Source organism: Oncorhynchus kisutch, linkage group LG24, assembly GCF_002021735.2.
Source record: "Oncorhynchus kisutch isolate 150728-3 linkage group LG24, Okis_V2, whole genome shotgun sequence".
NCBI lineage: Eukaryota > Metazoa > Chordata > Actinopteri > Salmoniformes > Salmonidae > Oncorhynchus > Oncorhynchus kisutch.
The window spans coordinates 32373607-32393036 of record NC_034197.2 but is presented as its reverse complement, the minus strand read 5'-3'; the positions used below and the strand labels follow the sequence as shown (position 1 = coordinate 32393036).

The window sequence follows — 19430 nt, the reverse complement described above, 5'->3', positions numbered from 1 at the left end:
GTATTACCCCTACCTACATGTACAAAGTACCTCTAAAGTACTATATCAACATTTATTACCCCGACCTACATGTACAAAGTACCTCTAAAGTACTATATCAACATGTATTACCCCGACCTACATGTACAAAGTACCTCTAAAGTACTATATCAACATGTATTACCCCGACCTACATGTACAAAGTACCTCTGAAGTACTATATCAACATGTATTACCCTGACCTACATGTACAAAGTACCTCTAAAGTACTATATCAACATGTATTACCCCGACCTACATGTACAAAGTACCTCTAAAGTACTATATCAACATGTATTACCCCGACCTACATGTACAAAGTACCTCTAAAGTACTATATCAACATGTATTACCCCTACCTACATGTACAAAGTACCTCTAAAGTACTATATCAACATGTATTACCCCGACCTACATGTACAAAGTACCTCTAAAGTACTATATCAACATGTATTACCCCGACCTACATGTACAAAGTACCTCTAAAGTACTATATCAACATGTATTACCCCGACCTACATGTACAAAGTACCTCTAAAGTACTATATCAACATGTATTACCCCGACCTACATGTACAAAGTACCTCTAAAGTACTATATCAACATGTATTACCCCGACCTACATGTACAAAGTACCTCTGAAGTACTATATCAACATGTATTACCCCGACCTACATGTACAAAGTACCTCTAAAGTACTATATCAACATGTATTACCCCGACCTACATGTACAAAGTACCTCTAAAGTACTATATCAACATGTATTACCCCGACCTACATGTACAAAGTACCTCTAAAGTACTATATCAACATGTATTACCCCGACCTACATGTACAAAGTACCTCTGAAGTACTATATCAACATGTATTACCCCGACCTACATGTACAAAGTACCTCTAAAGTACTATATCAACATGTATTACCCCGACCTACATGTACAAAGTACCTCTAAAGTACTATATCAACATGTATTACCCCGACCTACATGTACAAAGTACCTCTAAAGTACTATATCAACATGTATTACCCCGACCTACATGTACAAAGTACCTCTAAAGTACTATATCAACATGTATTACCCCGACCTACATGTACAAAGTACCTCTAAAGTACTATATCAACATGTATTACCCCGACCTACATGTACAAAGTACCTCTAAAGTACTATATCAACATGTATTACCCCGACTTACATGTACAAAGTACCTCTGAAGTACTATATCAACATGTATTACCCCGACCTACATGTACAAAGTACCTCTAAAGTACTATATCAACATGTATTACCCCGACCTACATGTACAAAGTACCTCTAAAGTACTATATCAACATGTATTACCCCGACCTACATGTACAAAGTACCTCTAAAGTACTATATCAACATGTATTACCCCGACCTACATGTACAAAGTACCTCTAAAGTACTATATCAACATGTATTACCCCGACCTACATGTACAAAGTACCTCTAAAGTACTATATCAACATGTATTACCCCGACCTACATGTACAAAGTACCTCTAAAGTACTATATCAACATGTATTACCCTGACCTACATGTACAAAGTACCTCTAAAGTACTATATCAACATGTATTACCCTGACCTACATGTACAAAGTACCTCTAAAGTACTATATCAACATGTATTACCCCTACCTACATGTACAAAGTACCTCTAAAGTACTATATCAACATGTATTACCCCGACCTACATGTACAAAGTACCTCTAAAGTACTATATCAACATGTATTACCCCGACCTACATGTACAAAGTACCTCTAAAGTACTATATCAACATGTATTACCCCGACCTACATGTACAAAGTACCTCTAAAGTACTATATCAACATGTATTACCCCAACCTACATGTACAAAGTACCTCTAAAGTACTATATCAACATGTATTACCCCGACCTACATGTACAAAGTACCTCTAAAGTACTATATCAACATGTATTACCCTGACCTACATGTACAAAGTACCTCTAAAGTACTATATCAACATGTATTACCCCGACCTACATGTACAAAGTACCTCTATTGTGTAACTTGTTTTTTTATTTACTTTATTTACTAAATATTTTCTTATATCTGCATTGTTGGTTAAGGGCTTGTAAGTAAGCATTTCACGTTAAGGTCTACACCCTGTATTATTGTATTGGATTCTTATATATATATATTTAAAAAATGTAACCTTTATTTAACTAGGCAAGTCAGTTAAGAACAAATTCTTATTTTACAACGACGGCCTACCCCGGCCAAACCGTAACCTGGATGACGCTGGGCCAATGTGACAAATAAAATGTTTAATGGTATGGTAACAACAGTACATGTATAGTTTTAGTTGCAAAGTAATATTTGAACGGAGTGAAAAGGAATGGAAACCATGTATTTGATACCATTCCACTAGTTCTGCACCAGTCATTAGCATGGGCCCATCCTCCCCAATTAAGTTGCCACCAACCTCCTCTGCCAATAACAGACCAAGAACAGATTTAAGACAACGCTTTATTTACATATGGCAAGCAGTGGAAAGGACCGTCTCTGCTGGTTTAGGAATCATATCAACACATCTCATGATAAATCACAAAGTTATTCGTAGTAGAGCATCATGATCCTGACAAATTGGCAAGGATGGCACATACAAACTCTTTATAAAAAAATCTTGCCCAAAATTATTTGAGGCATTTATAAAAGTTTGATTTTAAAATGTTAAAGCGCAGATGGTTCAAATGGCTTTGGTTCGGTTACCTATTGGATATAGGACTTAGACTGCCTTTGGTTCGGTTACCTATTGGATATAGGACTTAGACTGCCTTTGGTTCGGTTACCTATTGGATATAGGACTTAGACTGCCTTTGGTTCGGTTACCTATTGGATATAGGACTTAGACTGCCTTTGGTTCGGTTACCTATTGGATATAGGACTTAGACTGCCTTTGGTTCGGTTACCTATTGGATATAGGACTTAGACTGCCTTTGGTTCGGTTACCTATTGGATATAGGACTTAGACTGCCTTTGGTTCGGTTACCTATTGGATATAGGACTTAGACTGCCTTTGGTTCGGTTACCTATTGGATATAGGACTTAGACTGCCTTTGGTTCGGTTACCTATTGGATATAGGACTTAGACTGCCTTTGGTTCGGTTACCTATTGGATATAGGACTTAGACTGCCTTTGGTCATTCTGATATGGTCAACTGTCTTGTGATCAAAGCACACAAATCCCAATGGCTTGGTTCTGGCAAATGTTATATAGGTGAGGAGTGTGGTGGGGAGGTGTAACGGGGGAAAAGGTGCCAGGTGAGGGAAAAATATTGAGAACTTGGGGGGGTGAGGGGGGGGTTAGTCAGGGATAAGTGGATAGGGTCTGGAAGAGATGGACTAGGAGGTGTGAGGGAGAGGAAGGAGGTAAAAACAGAGGGATGGAGAGGTTGTGATGGGAAGGAGGTGAGGAGATAAGGGAGAAGGGGTGAGGGGATGAAGGGTGAGGAGGGTGAGGAGGGAGAAGAGATGAGGGTCAACTGTTGAGGTCAGAGCTAACACATCTCTCAGTACCCTGCCTCCACAGAACACCATACAGACAGCTGTCCACACACACACCTGTCCCAATACATGTATGCTGTGTATGTGGACTATGAGAGACGACATTCACTTTCTACACACACGCCAGCAGCTGCACTATGGTCACAGTCCCGGACCAGCCGGCACCGAGGGGTATGCTGGGAACTAACTACATGTCCAGCTGCTCCCTCCACACACATATTCATTTGATTGACCTCACAGTCAACATCAAGTCTCTATGCATAACAACAATATGAAAAACATTTACTTGTTTTCAATTGTCACGTGTTTTTTTTTACAAATGGAAGGCACTTCGGAATTCAAAAGAGTTCACTTATAGGCAACACCCTCCCATCCCTGTCCTTCAGGCCACGAGGTTGCTCAATGGGGGTGCCTAATACCCCTCCAAATTGACGGATGACAGTGTTTGGGGATCCATCCCCCTCTAAACATTGTCTGAGTGGTCCTGGGTCTTTCACCCAGAGCAACTTACATTCTGTATCGCAGTAAACATCCCGTATGGGGAATTGATCAACCGTGGCATCTTCGGCCAGACGTTCTAAGCCGCTGGGTCAGTGTGTGTCTAGGAGGCAGGGCAGCAGCCGGAGGCCGTGTGTTTGTGTAGCAGGGACATGCGGCTGAAGGTGCGAGAGCAGGAACCACACTGGTACTTCTTCACCTCAGAGTGGGTCTGCATGTGGGCCCGCAGGTTGGAGCGATCCGCAAATGCACGGTTACAGTGTTGGCAGGAGAACGGGCGCTCACCTGCAAGGGAGAGAGACAGATGTTAGGAGACTTGTCTTGATAAAGATTGTGTAACCAAAACATCAACGATGTGCAATCCCCTTTGCTGACTCAAGCCTTTGATTGACTTCTTTCCTCGCATAAACACAGAGATAAGATAGTGTCACAAGGAGCAATAACATGTGTTTACACCTCAGGGGACATTAATGAATATCAATGCCTGGCTAATCCCTAAGCTTCAACCAGTTTGAACTGGAAATGTCAACCCACCAGACCCCCACAGAAAAAGGGGTTTATTAGTCACATGCACAGGGTCGCAGATGTAATTGCAGGGTACAGTGACATTCTTAAGCTCCAACAGTGCAGGTCCAAGAGAAGTGAGTGAAATATTAAAAATAGTGAAATAAATAAGTGTTATTACTATGTAATTACAATGTGTACAACTATCCAACAGTGTAGGAAAGGCCCCTATAACAATCTCAGTGCCATAAGAATGTAGAGGGTAAGACTCACCAGTGTGCGTGCGGATGTGTCCTCTGAGCAGCCAGGGTCTGGAGAAGGCCTTTCCACAGGTGGTGCAGACGCAGGGCAGGGTATGTGAGCGGATGTGCATCTTCAGAGCCCCCAGGCTGGTGTACTCCTTTGGGCAGTTTTTGCAGTGGAAGGCTGGTCGAGGCAAGGCCTCGCTGGGTATGGAGCTGATCTCGCTGCCCCTGGGGCAGTGGGTGAGCTGGTGCCTGGAGAGGCCTGAGGGGCTGCTATAGGTCTTGCTGCAGTGGAGGCAGTGGTATATGTGGTGGGGGGGTACAGGGCTGGGGGGGTCTGATGTGCGCCCTGCCTCCTCCTCATCCTCCCCACTGCTACTGGAGGGGGAGCTGCTGAGGTCCAGAGGACCCGTGAGGGAGACAGGGGACACAGGGGAGAGAGGTGCTGGGAGGGCGTCCATGTTGAAGAGCAGGGCAGTGGGGAAGTAGGTCAGCACGGAGCTGTTGCCCCTCATCGGGAGCTCAGCAAGAGGATAGCACTCTGGGATGACTGCTGGGACAGGAGGGAGAGATGTTTTAAATGTTTAGAGAGAGCTGGGGGGGGGGGGTGAGAAAGAGTCAGTTAAATCTAATTACACAGGTAACTTGTTTTCCTTCTCAGTGTCTTGTTACAGTCAAACTCAAGTGTTCCATGCAGTCCTGTTCCAACCATATGACTCGATTAGCAAACTTCCCAATTCACCATAGGCCACAAAGAGATGGGACACAACTCTTACACACACTTAAATGCACCAGTAGAAAATGTGAACCCTTTCCTGTTAAGCGTCTTGTGCACCTTGTTACACACTAGGTGCCAAGGTTGACACAACCGTATTCACACACTAGCCATTACTGTCCGTCTGCCTCTCTGGCTCCTCACCAAATAGGCCTATTAAGCTAGATCTCATCTCATAGACCTGACATAATATTGTAAATGGAAATCCGGAAAACTCAAATAAATATAATATGTTAAGTTTGGTATGGTTACTTATAAGACAGAAGGTTACTTAAGGCAAAAACTAAAGTATGTTGGTCGGTTGTGGTGGACGCAACTACTTAGTATTTTGCAACTACTTAGAATGTTATCTAACCTTTCCCCTAACCCTTTAACCCCTAACCATTTAACCTAACCTTAAACCTAGCTAATATTAGCCACCTAGCCAACGTTAGCCAACGCTAATGTTGGCAACAAAAAATTGGAATTCATTACGTTATCATACATTTAGCAAATTGATAACATACATACGAAATGGATGATGACGTCCACGTAACAAACTATTTGAAGTATCCCGGGTTTACTTTTACTATGTTACATCTACTCCTGAGTCCAGGTTGCAGCAGCGCTATTTCCGCAGTTTATTGACACCGGATCGCCAAAACACTGGAGGGGACGTGATCCCGACTGTTAAACGGGTTCATGAGGATGTATCAACGGAAAACGGTCAATTTTTTTAGTTGAGCGCTCACCAAGGTGAATTCATGATATCGAACCGTTATGGGGTGCACTTCGGGTGCACTTGCTGTTAGGATACACTACTTAAAATCTAGGCTAACCTCGATTCAAATATACATGTGTTCTCATAGTCATTTTAACAAAAATAGCTCACAACTTTGTGCAGAATTAGACGTTTTGATTTAAACAATTTACCATTCTGGCTTTCCAACTCGCTGTAATTCGGCCTCTTGTTGGTGAAATACTTCTTGACAAGGAATGACCGAGGCATCTTTGCACGCCTGGAATTATTTCTGTTTTTGCAGATGAAAAATGACTTCTGCTCTTTCCTTGTAGGGTGGTGCCCGTCTCCCAAATCTCTCAGGGAAGAAATCACAGCGTTCCAAGGCACTTCACTATGCACCACTCAATGTTGCACACAGAAGCTGTCCACTCCAAAAGTCCAAAGATACTTTCTTGTTTCCAAAGAGGCGCGGTTGTTGATAAAATGATGATTCAATCGATCACCAGATAAAAGATCAGTTGGAGCTGGGAGTCTGTCCCCTGATATAGCAGCTGAGGGGGAAGAGGGGGTGGGCAAGGATATCCCCGCCTCAAGACACACCCGCCCCAAAATACGCGCCACTAGGATCCTTGCTGACCGCAGGTGCCCGATCGATGATGGACGCACTTGGCTTGCAGACCAGAATCTATTCACATTACAATCCAAAATTGCTAAATGATTGCAGACGAAGCGCATTCCGAAGAAGATTGTGCAAATACTTCAATGTCCTGTTGTCACCTGTCTGCACGGGTGCGCACGGCCACTGATGATGACTAATTCGGCTTGCTACAACAAACGAAACAAATATTTAGCAGAAATTACGTTTAAAACAGTATTATAGAATGCATACACTGTTTCCTATTTATTTCCTTATTTTTTTAAATCGCTAATTACCCTCAACATATTGTATTTATTAAAAAATAATAGACAGGCCTAATTGAATCAGAATGTTATCTTCAAAACACCGTTTATAAACCCACAAGAGTTTGTTGAACGCTCTCAGGTGACATTCCATGTACCCTGCCTAATAGAAATGGGCCTAGAATAAACGCTGTTACTCAGATGATTGCTCCTAAGTGAAACTGGAGCGTCCTCTGTTGGAACAAAGCAACACAGCCACCGAAACTATAATGTGTGACACTGAACACCTTATCATGAACTATTAGTTCAACAACAAATTCAGATGTAGGCCAACTTTTTATATAGTCAATTCTGCACAACTGCGTGTTTTTACAGAGCCATTGAGGGGGTATGGGGCTGTGTGTTATAGCCTATGCCACGTCAACTGTGCTTTGGTTAAAAATGGACTCCAACCTCCCTGAATTATCCACGTACAATGGCAGCATTTACGCACACACAGGCAAGGAGACATTTGTATTAACGCACTGCAGACAAGCGCACCGTTCTCCTCTTTCCACACAAAGAAGCGTGCTCTTCATTCATGCTCTCCACTGCAGGAGCTCTGCGGGAAACCACCCGACTGCATGAAAAGAGGCGCTGTTCTCTCGCATGTGTTCGCAGTGGGACCGGGAGGGAAATTAACCGAGCCGACAGGAACAATATGACGCCGTAAAACCTCGCTAAAGTGCCCAAGGTGCCATGAAATTCACTGACCGGGTCAACCCCCAGAAGAGGTTACACACAGACACTGTTTGACACTTCTGTGTGCCATATATTTAATTGGTTTGTGTCAGGGTGTTGCCTAAGTAAGTCAAACTTTGTAAAACAAAAACGGTTTAAGGCAACAGTTAAACATATAAATAAAATTAGGCCTGTAATTCAATGTAGTTTAGGCCTTGTTAGTTAGTAGGTTAGACATCCACAGCTACCTAGGCCGGATAGAACCAGATAACTGGTGGTGTTGAGGTGCCAGTCGCCCTGTCCATTAGGCGTGAATGTAACGGTTCTAAGTGGCCCTGTTTAACATAACGAAAGGGGGGCCAAATGGCATATGCCATCTTGCGCCGAGTGAAGGGGTGAGGGGTGTACACCTGTCTATAGACGGCATTGTTCTGGAACCCAGGAATGTCACCGCAACAGCATGCCTGATGGTTCACACGTCGTTAGCGCGCTTGTTCACACCGACTCCGTGCAGACTGGGGGTCATGGGGGCAAGGCCGCTCTAAAAGCTAATAGCGTACACACAAGAAAGTAGTAGAACTATACATCATTCAAATATGACCATTGTAGGTACATATGTGAAGGTACTATTATCCATAGTGTGCCACACAGAAGCTGAGCTTTTGTGTCAATCAAGTGTACTTTAGGTCACTTTAGTTTTTTTGCCTTTGTTTTTCAGGTGGAGCTTTTGGGTGCTTTGTAGGCCTATAGTGTGTGTTTGTGTTTTTGTGTGTGTGCATAGCCTATGTGGTGGTGGGGGAGGTGTCTTGCTTTCTACTATCTTGCTTTTAGGAGTTTATCCTTTAGGTCTTTATCCTTATGGTAGCCTATATTGTTTACTTTAATCTGACATCATTAGCAGGTAACTTATTTGCTAAATCAAATCAAATTGTATTGTATTTGTCACATGCTCAGAATATTGTGTCGTGTTGTCCTGGTGACATTGACCTGGTGACATAGAGCGAGAGGGAGCAGGTTAAATGTGAAATACTCTCAGTTAAGAACAGATGTCTTCCACTTGTGGCCTGAGGGGGTTATCAGCCTCTCTTCAGCTTCTCTTCAGCCTCTCTTCGGCCTCTCTTCAGCCTCTCTTCGGCCTCTCTTCAGCCTCTCTTCAGCCTCTCTTCAGCCTCTCTTCAGCTTCTCTTCAGCTTCTCTTCAGCTTCTCTTCAGTCTCTCTTCAGCCTCTCTTCAGCCTCTCTTCAGCCTCTCTTCAGCCTCTCTTCAGCTTCTCTTCAGCTTCTCTTCAGCTTCTCTTCAGTCTCTCTTCAGCCTCTCTTCAGTCTCTCTTCAGTCTCTCTTCAGCTTCTCTTCAGCCTCTCTTCGGCCTCTCTTCAGTCTCTCTTCAGCCTCTCTTCAGTCTCTCTTCAGCTTCTCTTCAGCCTCTCTTCGGCCTCTCCTCAGTCTCTCTTCAGTCTCTCTTCAGCTTCTCCTCAGTCTCTCTTCAGTCTCTCTTCAGCCTCTCTTCAGTCTCTCTTCAGCTTCTCTTCAGCCTCTCTTCGGCCTCTCCTCAGTCTCTCTTCAGTCTCTCTTCAGCTTCTCCTCAGTCTCTCTTCAGCCTCTCCTCAGCCTCTCCTCAGTCTCTCTTCAGCTTCTCTTCAGCCTCTCTTCGGCCTCTCCTCAGTCTCTCTTCAGTCTCTCTTCAGCTTCTCCTCAGTCTCTCTTCAGCCTCTCCTCAGCCTCTCCTCAGTCTCTCTTCAGCTTCTCTTCAGCCTCTCTTCGGCCTCTCCTCAGTCTCTCTTCAGTCTCTCTTCAGCTTCTCCTCAGTCTCTCTTCAGCCTCTCCTCAGCCTCTCCTCAGCTTCTCTTCAGTCTCTCTTCAGCTTCTCCTCAGTCTCTCTTCAGTCTCTCTTCAGCCTCTCTTCAGTCTCTCTTCAGCTTCTCTTCAGCCTCTCTTCGGCCTCTCCTCAGTCTCTCTTCAGTCTCTCTTCAGCTTCTCCTCAGTCTCTCTTCAGCCTCTCCTCAGCCTCTCCTCAGTCTCTCTTCAGCTTCTCTTCAGCCTCTCTTCGGCCTCTCCTCAGTCTCTCTTCAGTCTCTCTTCAGCTTCTCCTCAGTCTCTCCTTAGCCTCTCCTCAGCCTCTCTTCAGCCTCTCTTCAGTCTCTCTTCAGCTTCTCTTCAGCCTCTCTTCGGCCTCTCCTCAGTCTCTCTTCAGTCTCTCTTCAGCTTCTCCTCAGTCTCTCTTCAGCCTCTCCTCAGCCTCTCCTCAGTCTCTCTTCAGCTTCTCTTCAGCCTCTCTTCGGCCTCTCCTCAGTCTCTCTTCAGTCTCTCTTCAGCTTCTCCTCAGTCTCTCTTCAGCCTCTCCTCAGTCTCTCTTCAGCTTCTCTTCAGCCTCTCTTCGGCCTCTCTTCAGTCTCTCTTCAGCCTCTCCTCAGTCTCTCTTCAGTCTCTCTTCGGCCTCTCTTCAGTCTCTCTTCGGCCTCTCCTCAGTCTCTCTTCAGTCTCTCTTCGGCCTCTCCTCAGCCTCTCCTCAGTCTCTCTTCAGCTTCTCTTCAGCCTCTCTTCGGCCTCTCCTCCGTCTCTCTTCAGTCTCTCTTCAGCTTCTACTCTGTCTCTCTTCAGCCTCTCTTCAGTCTCTCTTCGGCCTCTCCTCAGTCTCTCTTCAGTCTCTCTTCAGTCTCTCTTCAGCTTCTCTTCAGTCTCTCTTCGGCCTCTCCTCAGTCTCTCTTCAGTCTCTCTTCAGTCTCTCTTCAGCTTCTCTTCAGTCTCTCTTCAGCTTCTCTTCAGTCTCTCTTCGGCCTCTCCTCAGTCTCTCTTCAGTCTCTCTTCAGCTTCTCCTCAGTCTCTCTTCAGCTTCTCTTCAGTCTCTCTTCAGTCTCTCTTCGGCCTCTCCTCAGTCTCTCTTCAGTCTCTCTTCAGCTTCTCTTCAGTCTCTCTTCAGCTTCTCTTCAGTCTCTCTTCGGCCTCTCCTCAGTCTCTCTTCAGTCTCTCTTCAGCTTCTCCTCAGTCTCTCTTCAGCTTCTCTTCAGTCTCTCTTCAGCTTCTCTTCAGTCTCTCTTCGGCCTCTCCTCAGTCTCTCTTCAGTCTCTCTTCAGTCTCTCTTCAGCTTCTCTTCAGTCTCTCTTCGGCCTCTCTTCAGCCTCTCTTCAGCCTCTCTTCAGTCTCTCTTCAGCTTCTCTTCAGCTTCTCTTCAGCTTCTCTTCAGTCTCTCTTCAGCCTCTCTTCAGCCTCTCTTCAGCCTCTCTTCAGCCTCTCTTCAGCTTCTCTTCAGCTTCTCTTCAGCTTCTCTTCAGTCTCTCTTCAGCCTCTCTTCAGTCTCTCTTCAGTCTCTCTTCAGCTTCTCTTCAGCCTCTCTTCGGCCTCTCTTCAGTCTCTCTTCAGCCTCTCTTCAGTCTCTCTTCAGCTTCTCTTCAGCCTCTCTTCGGCCTCTCCTCAGTCTCTCTTCAGTCTCTCTTCAGCTTCTCCTCAGTCTCTCTTCAGTCTCTCTTCAGCCTCTCTTCAGTCTCTCTTCAGCTTCTCTTCAGCCTCTCTTCGGCCTCTCCTCAGTCTCTCTTCAGTCTCTCTTCAGCTTCTCCTCAGTCTCTCTTCAGCCTCTCCTCAGCCTCTCCTCAGTCTCTCTTCAGCTTCTCTTCAGCCTCTCTTCGGCCTCTCCTCAGTCTCTCTTCAGTCTCTCTTCAGCTTCTCCTCAGTCTCTCTTCAGCCTCTCCTCAGCCTCTCCTCAGTCTCTCTTCAGCTTCTCTTCAGCCTCTCTTCGGCCTCTCCTCAGTCTCTCTTCAGTCTCTCTTCAGCTTCTCCTCAGTCTCTCTTCAGCCTCTCCTCAGCCTCTCCTCAGCTTCTCTTCAGTCTCTCTTCAGCTTCTCCTCAGTCTCTCTTCAGTCTCTCTTCAGCCTCTCTTCAGTCTCTCTTCAGCTTCTCTTCAGCCTCTCTTCGGCCTCTCCTCAGTCTCTCTTCAGTCTCTCTTCAGCTTCTCCTCAGTCTCTCTTCAGCCTCTCCTCAGCCTCTCCTCAGTCTCTCTTCAGCTTCTCTTCAGCCTCTCTTCGGCCTCTCCTCAGTCTCTCTTCAGTCTCTCTTCAGCTTCTCCTCAGTCTCTCCTTAGCCTCTCCTCAGCCTCTCTTCAGCCTCTCTTCAGTCTCTCTTCAGCTTCTCTTCAGCCTCTCTTCGGCCTCTCCTCAGTCTCTCTTCAGTCTCTCTTCAGCTTCTCCTCAGTCTCTCTTCAGCCTCTCCTCAGCCTCTCCTCAGTCTCTCTTCAGCTTCTCTTCAGCCTCTCTTCGGCCTCTCCTCAGTCTCTCTTCAGTCTCTCTTCAGCTTCTCCTCAGTCTCTCTTCAGCCTCTCCTCAGTCTCTCTTCAGCTTCTCTTCAGCCTCTCTTCGGCCTCTCTTCAGTCTCTCTTCAGCCTCTCCTCAGTCTCTCTTCAGTCTCTCTTCGGCCTCTCTTCAGTCTCTCTTCGGCCTCTCCTCAGTCTCTCTTCAGTCTCTCTTCAGTCTCTCTTCGGCCTCTCCTCAGCCTCTCCTCAGTCTCTCTTCAGCTTCTCTTCAGCCTCTCTTCGGCCTCTCCTCAGTCTCTCTTCAGTCTCTCTTCAGCTTCTACTCTGTCTCTCTTCAGCCTCTCTTCAGTCTCTCTTCGGCCTCTCCTCAGTCTCTCTTCAGTCTCTCTTCAGCTTCTCTTCAGTCTCTCTTCGGCCTCTCCTCAGTCTCTCTTCAGTCTCTCTTCAGTCTCTCTTCAGCTTCTCTTCAGTCTCTCTTCAGCTTCTCTTCAGTCTCTCTTCGGCCTCTCCTCAGTCTCTCTTCAGTCTCTCTTCAGCTTCTCCTCAGTCTCTCTTCAGCTTCTCTTCAGTCTCTCTTCAGCTTCTCTTCAGTCTCTCTTCGGCCTCTCCTCAGTCTCTCTTCAGTCTCTCTTCAGCTTCTCTTCAGTCTCTCTTCAGCTTCTCTTCAGTCTCTCTTCGGCCTCTCCTCAGTCTCTCTTCAGTCTCTCTTCAGCTTCTCCTCAGTCTCTCTTCAGCTTCTCTTCAGTCTCTCTTCAGCTTCTCTTCAGTCTCTCTTCGGCCTCTCCTCAGTCTCTCTTCAGTCTCTCTTCAGTCTCTCTTCAGCTTCTCTTCAGTCTCTCTTCAGCTTCTCTTCAGTCTCTCTTCGGCCTCTCCTCAGTCTCTCTTCAGTCTCTCTTCAGCTTCTCTTCAGTCTCTCTTCAGTCTCTCTTCAGCTTCTCTTCAGTCTCTCTTCAGCCTCTCTTCAGTCTCTCTTCAGCTTCTCTTCAGTCTCTCTTCAGCTTCTCTTCAGTCTCTCTTCGGCCTTTCCTCAGTCTCTCTTCAGTCTCTCTTCAGCTTCTCCTCAGTCTCTCTTCAGCTTCTCTTCAGTCTCTCTTCAGCTTCTCTTCAGTCTCTCTTCGGCCTCTCCTCAGTCTCTCTTCAGTCTCTCTTCAGTCTCTCTTCAGCTTCTCTTCAGTCTCTCTTCAGCTTCTCTTCAGTCTCTCTTCGGCCTCTCCTCAGTCTCTCTTCAGTCTCTCTTCAGCTTCTCTTCAGCTTCTCTTCAGTCTCTCTTCAGCTTCTCTTCAGTCTCTCTTCAGCTTCTCTTCAGTCTCTCTTCGGCCTCTCCTCAGTCTCTCTTCAGTCTCTCTTCAGCTTCTCCTCAGTCTCTCTTCAGCTTCTCTTCAGTCTCTCTTCAGCTTCTCTTCAGTCTCTCTTCGGCCTCTCCTCAGTCTCTCTTCAGTCTCTCTTCAGTCTCTCTTCAGCTTCTCTTCAGTCTCTCTTCAGCTTCTCTTCAGTCTCTCTTCGGCCTCTCCTCAGTCTCTCTTCAGTCTCTCTTCAGTCTCTCTTCAGTCTCTCTTCAGTCTCTCTTCAGCTTCTCTTCAGTCTCTCTTCAGCTTCTCTTCAGTCTCTCTTCGGCCTCTCCTCAGTCTCTCTTCAGTCTCTCTTCGGCCTCTCCTCAGTCTCTCTTCAGTCTCTCTTCAGTCTCTCTTCAGTCTCTCTTCAGCTTCTCTTCAGTCTCTCTTCAGCTTCTCTTCAGTCTCTCTTCAGCCTCTCTTCAGTCTCTCTTCAGCTTCTCTTCTCTATCAACGCCACATTCAACAATTTTACTGAGTTACAGTTCATATAAAGAAATCATTCAATTGAAATAAATTAATGAGGCTCTAATCTATGGATTTCACATGACTTGTCAGGGGTGCAGCAGCCATGGGTGAGCCATTGGTGAGCCAGGTCCAGCCAATCAGAATGAGTTTTTCCCCACAAATTGACTTTATTGCAGACAGAAATACTCATCAGCACACCCCCAGACGATCCCACAGGTGAAGAACCCGGTTGTGGATGTCCCGGGTTGGCATGGTTACACGTGGTCTGCGGTTGTGAGGCCAGTTGGACGTACTGCCAAATGCTCTGAAATGACGTTGGAGGCAGCTTACGGACATTCCTGTAGTCAGCATGCCAATTGCACGCTCCCTTGAAATGTAAGACATCTGTGACATTGTGTTGTAAAACTGCACATTTTTAAAGTGGCCTTTTTATTGTCCCCAGCACAAGGTGCACCTGTGTAACGATCATGCTGTTTAATCAGTTTTTGATATGTCACACCTGTCAGGTGGATGGATTATCTTGGCAAAGGAGAAATGCTCACAAACAGGGATATAAACAAATTTATGCACCAAATTTGAGAGAAATACGCTTTTTGTGTGTATGAAACGTTTCAGGGATTTTATTTATTTCAGCTCATGAAACATGAGACCAGCACTTCACATGTTGTGTTTATATTTTTGTTCAGTGTAGATAGGGAACGAAGGCGAAACAGAGGGATAGAGAGGAAACAGAGAGAGCTACTCCTGGTATGCCTTCTCCCTGTACAAGACACTAAAACACTAAATACATGACCAATCATTATGAACATCCACGGTCAGGCCTCCTTGTTACAGTTGATGCCTGACTGATTGCAGTGGGCACCATTACGTTTAAAAGATTAGGATGTATGGAGAAAAATTGTGTATTAAATTGAAAAGAAACTCCAACAGATGGTGATCATGATGCTCCACGGATTGGATCTTATTACTAACGTTCCGGTCTAACAAACGACCAATCATCAACCTTGATGCAACCTTCGCCATGATGGAACATCAAGAGCTGAGTTCCTTTTCCATTTAGAATCTAGAGAGTCATAGAGATGCACAACAAAACAAGATTAACTTGTTATTTTCCATGAATAAGTCAAATAGGGTACCTACAATGGGTTCTTAGACAGGGCACAATGAGATCAGGGTTTTCAATTAAAATGTCCACTCATTTTCTTTTACAGTATAATAATAATAATTTGCCCCCCCCCCCCCCCCCCCCCTTATGCAGAGCTGACATGACAGACAGACATATGACTATGCATTGAGTGTAAAAAACATTAGGAACACCTGCTCATTCCATGACATAGACTGACCAGGTGAATCTAGGTGAAAGCTATGATCCCTTATTGATGTCACCTGTTAAATCCACTTAAATCAGTGTAGATGAAGGGGAGGATCCAGGTTAAAGAAATATTTCCAAGCCTTGAGACAATTGAGAAATACATTGTGTACAGTGGGGCAAAAAAGTATTTAGTCAGCCACCAATTGTGCAAGTTCTCCCACTTAAAAAGATGAGAGAGGCCTGTAATTTTCATCATAGGTACACTTCAACTATGATAGACAAAATGAGAAAAAAAATCCAGAAAATCACATTGTAGGATTTTTAATGAATTTATTTGCAAATTATGGTGGAAAATAAGTATTTGGTCAATAACAAAAGTTTATCTCAATACTTTGTTATATACCCTTTGTTGGCAATGACAGAGGTCAAACGTTTTCTGTATGTCTTCACAAGGTTTTCTCACACTGTTGCTGGTATTTTGGCCCATTCCTCCATGCAGATCTCCTCTAGAGCAGTGATGTTTTGGGGGTGTTGCTGGACAACACAGACGTTCAACTCCCTCCAAAGATTTTCTATGGGGTTGAGATCTGGAGACTGGCTAGGCCACTCCAGGACCTTGAAATGCTTCTTACGAAGCCACTCCTTCATTGCCCGGGCGGTGTGTTTGGGATCATTGTCATGCTGAAAGACCCAGCCACGTTTCATCTTCAATGCCCTTGCTGATGGTAGGCTTTGTTACTGTGGTCCCAGCTCTCTGCAGGTCATTCACTAGGTCCCCCCGTGTGGTTCTGGGATTTTTACAGGCCTCTCTCATAATTTAAGTGGGAGAACTTGCACAATTGGTGGCTGACTAAATACTTTTTTGCCCCACTGTATGTGTGCCATTCAGAGGGTGAATGGGCAAGGCACATTTAAAACGAGGTATGGTAGTGGGTGCCAGGCGCACCGGTTTGAATGTGTCAAGAACTGCAACGCTGCTGGGTTTTTCCACACTCAACAGTTTCCCTTGTGTATCAAGAATGGTTCAACACCCAAAGGAAATCCAGCCAGTTGACACAACTGTGGGAAACATTGGAGTCAACATAAGCGAGCATCCCTGTGGAACGCTTTCGACTCCTTGTAAAGTCCATGCCCCAATCAATTGAGGCTGTTCTGAGGCCAAAAGGGAGTGCAATTTAATATTAGGAATGTTTTCCTAATGTTTTATACACTCACTGTATTTCCATGTAGTGTTTTTTTTTGTCTTGACCTTTTTTGTTCATCTTTAATCAGTGTGCTCTAAAGTGCTGTTTTAGTCCATTGTTCATCTTTAATCAGTGTGCTCTAAAGTGCTGTTTTAGTCCATTGTTCATCTTTAATCAGTGTGCTCTAAAGTGCTGTTTTAGTCCATTGTTCATCTTTAATCAGTGTGCTCTAAAGTGCTGTTTTAGTCCATTGTTCATCTTTAATCAGTGTGCTCTAAAGTGCTGTTTTAGTCCATTGTTCATCTTTAATCAGTGTGCTCTAAAGTGCTGTTTTAGTCCATTGTTCATCTTTAATCAGTGTGCTCTAAAGTGCTGTTTTAGTCCATTGTTCATCTTTAATCAGTGTGCTCTAAAGTGCTGTTTTAGTCCATTGTTCATCTTTAATCAGTGTGCTCTAAAGTGCTGTTTTAGTCCATTGTTCATCTTTAATCAGTGTGCTCTAAAGTGCTGTTTTAGTCCATTGTTCAGCTTTAATCAGTGTGCTCTAAAGTGCTGTTTTAGTCCATTGTTCAGCTTTAATCAGTGTGCTCTAAAGTGCTGTTTTAGTCCATTGTTCATCTTTAATCAGTGTGCTCTAAAGTGCTGTTTTAGTCCATTGTTCATCTTTAATCAGTGTGCTCTAAAGTGCTGTTTTAGTCCATTGTTCATCTTTAATCAGTGTGCTCTAAAGTGCTGTTTTAGTCCATTGTTCAGCTTTAATCAGTGTGCTCTAAAGTGCTGTTTTAGTCCATTGTTCAGCTTTAATCAGTGTGCTCTAAAGTGCTGTTTTAGTCCATTGTTCATCTTTAATCAGTGTGCTCTAAAGTGCTGTTTTAGTCCATTGTTCATCTTTAATCAGTGTGCTCTAAAGTGCTGTTTTAGTCCATTGTTCATCTTTAATCAGTGTGCTCTAAAGTGCTGTTTTAGTCCATTGTTCATCTTTAATCAGTGTGCTCTAAAGTGCTGTTTTAGTCCATTGTTCAGCTTTGCAATGTGAATGTTCCTATTAGCATGTTAATAGTCTGACTTTCTGTGTTTTGCATTTAAAGACATGCATTTCCAATCACATGTTAACGTGGCAATAGCTCTATTTCTTTGATCAGAAATGATTTGGGGGTAATGAACAACAGATATGGTAAACCAGCTTTTAGCTTGAAGCTTATCTATGACAACCCCTGATGCACGTAATAGCTTTGGACTGTCATGAATGCATGCATTGACTGAAGCATTCATATCCAATGCAAATCAAAATGCAATATACTGAAATGTAGTTTGGACTATATGCACACCTATAAGAAGTCAATAGTACTTTCAATATTTGCATGGGGGAAAAAATGACTTCACTAACATTTTTCTTGAAACGCTAAAGTTTTCCAAAGGTAACGCTTATAGGACAGCTCCTCCGTGGTCTTTGTAGAAGTGTAGGGGGTTGATCATGAGGGGCCTATCCACCCTGATTAGAATGTTGATGATTCGGTCGTTACCACTCACCTTTGTATTGTGTTGTAGAGTAGAGCCATTCCGATGCCTTCCTGCTGTATGGTGTGTGTCTCTGTGTGTGTGTGTGGGGGGGGGGGGGGGGGGGGGGGGTTACCCAGGACTCAATTATTTGATTAGATAAAGCCATATGTACTGTATGGTTGGAGAAATGTGTAAAAGCTTCTGTGTTATATCTACAGTATCTCATCCCCATACAGTAGCTACCTGTTCAGGAGATTCACTGAGAGAGTGTCTCTTTTGAACCACCGTTGTCTCCTTTGCCTCGAACAAGAAACAACATTTGTAGGCATTGACATAAGTTGACATTGGTGATCAAAATATATTGTTATTCCATTGTTATATTACAATGTTACGTCAAAGTGTTGACTAGAGGAAGAGAGATAGAGAGAGAGAGTGAGAGAATCCAATTTTGATAAACTCCCATATCTATTGGGTGAAATACCACAGTGTGAAATCACAGCAGCAAGATTTGTGACCTGTTGCCAGAAGAAAAGGGCAACCAGTGAAGAATAAACAACATTGTAAATACAACCCATATTTATGCTTATTTATTTTCACTACAACACTGTACATAGACATATTATGACATTTAAAATGTCTTTATTCTTTTGGAACTTTTGTGAGTATAATGTTTACTGTTAAATTTGTGTTGGTTATTTAACTTTTGTTTATTATCTATTTCACTTGGTTTGGCAATGTAAATATATGTTTCCCATGCCAAAAAAGCCCTTAAATTGGAATTGAAATTGAAGAGATAAATAGAAAGAGAGAGAGAGAGAGAGAGACGGAGAGAGAGAGAGAGAGAGAGAGAGAGACGGAGAGAGAGAGAGAGACGGAGAGAGAGAGAGACAGAGAGAGAGACGGAGAGAGAGAGAGACAGAGAGCTGAGCTGCCTGGTGTTCCGGGGCTTGCTGACCTAGCAGGGGGAGATAAGGTGTCTTTGAGGAATGTAAAGACGAACCATATGGACACACTCACTCGGCAGGCAGCCCTAAATCACCACTGCAGTCAGTGGATTAGTCTTTTAGCACCCCTACTCAAACTAAGCTCATTACCTGTGTGTCACTTCACTGTTCCCCATGTGGTTAAACTGTAGTGTGTGTTTGCATGCATGTGTGTGCGGATTTGGGGGCTCTGTCACCCTCTGTCCCTATAGCAGCATACTGCAATAGTTTTGGGTGTCTGAGTTTGTTTCACAAACAGTTGACCAATTCACGGTAAAGGTCTACATCTGTTGTATTTTTTATTTGATTTTTATTCTATTTTTATTTAAATAGGCAAGTCCAATTCTTATTTACAATGACTGCCTAGGAACAGTGGGTTAACTTGTTCAGGGGCAGAACAACAGATTTTTACCTTGTCAGCTCCGTGATTCAATCTAGCAACATTTCGGTTACTGGCTCAACGCTCTAACCACTAGGCTA

General features: G+C 44.3%; 1 protein-coding gene across 2 annotated transcripts; it reads right to left on the bottom strand.

Moving 5' to 3' along the window:
- Positions 1 to 2513: 2513 nt before the first annotated feature.
- Positions 2514 to 6872, bottom strand: snai1b (snail family zinc finger 1b). 2 transcript variants are annotated; one of them, XM_020472269.2, is made up of 3 exons: positions 6504 to 6872; positions 4845 to 5369; positions 2514 to 4352 (listed from the first exon to the last, which is right to left on the bottom strand). In XM_020472269.2, exons 1-3 carry the CDS (start codon positions 6577 to 6579, stop codon positions 4171 to 4173), a joined length of 783 nt encoding a protein of 260 aa, XP_020327858.1. In that variant the 5' UTR covers positions 6580 to 6872; the 3' UTR covers positions 2514 to 4170. The 2 variants fall into 2 exon arrangements, with proteins under 2 accessions (XP_020327858.1, XP_020327859.1); XM_020472270.2 differs by having other exon boundaries at positions 4845 to 5366.
- Positions 6873 to 19430: the final 12558 nt, after the last annotated feature.

What these genes read in the sequence shown, in the direction of transcription:
- snai1b (XM_020472269.2), bottom strand. Translation starts at nt 6,579, where the DNA reads ATGCCTCGGTCATTCCTTGTCAAGAAGTATTTCACCAACAAGAGGCCG. An exon ending in CGAGTTGGAAAGCCAGAATG is followed by an intron (nt 5,370 to 6,503) that starts GTAAATTGTTTA and finishes CTCCTGTCCCAG; the next exon opens with CAGTCATCCCAGAGTGCTAT. An exon ending in ACACATCCGCACGCACACTG is followed by an intron (nt 4,353 to 4,844) that starts GTGAGTCTTACC and finishes TCTCCCTTGCAG; the next exon opens with GTGAGCGCCCGTTCTCCTGC.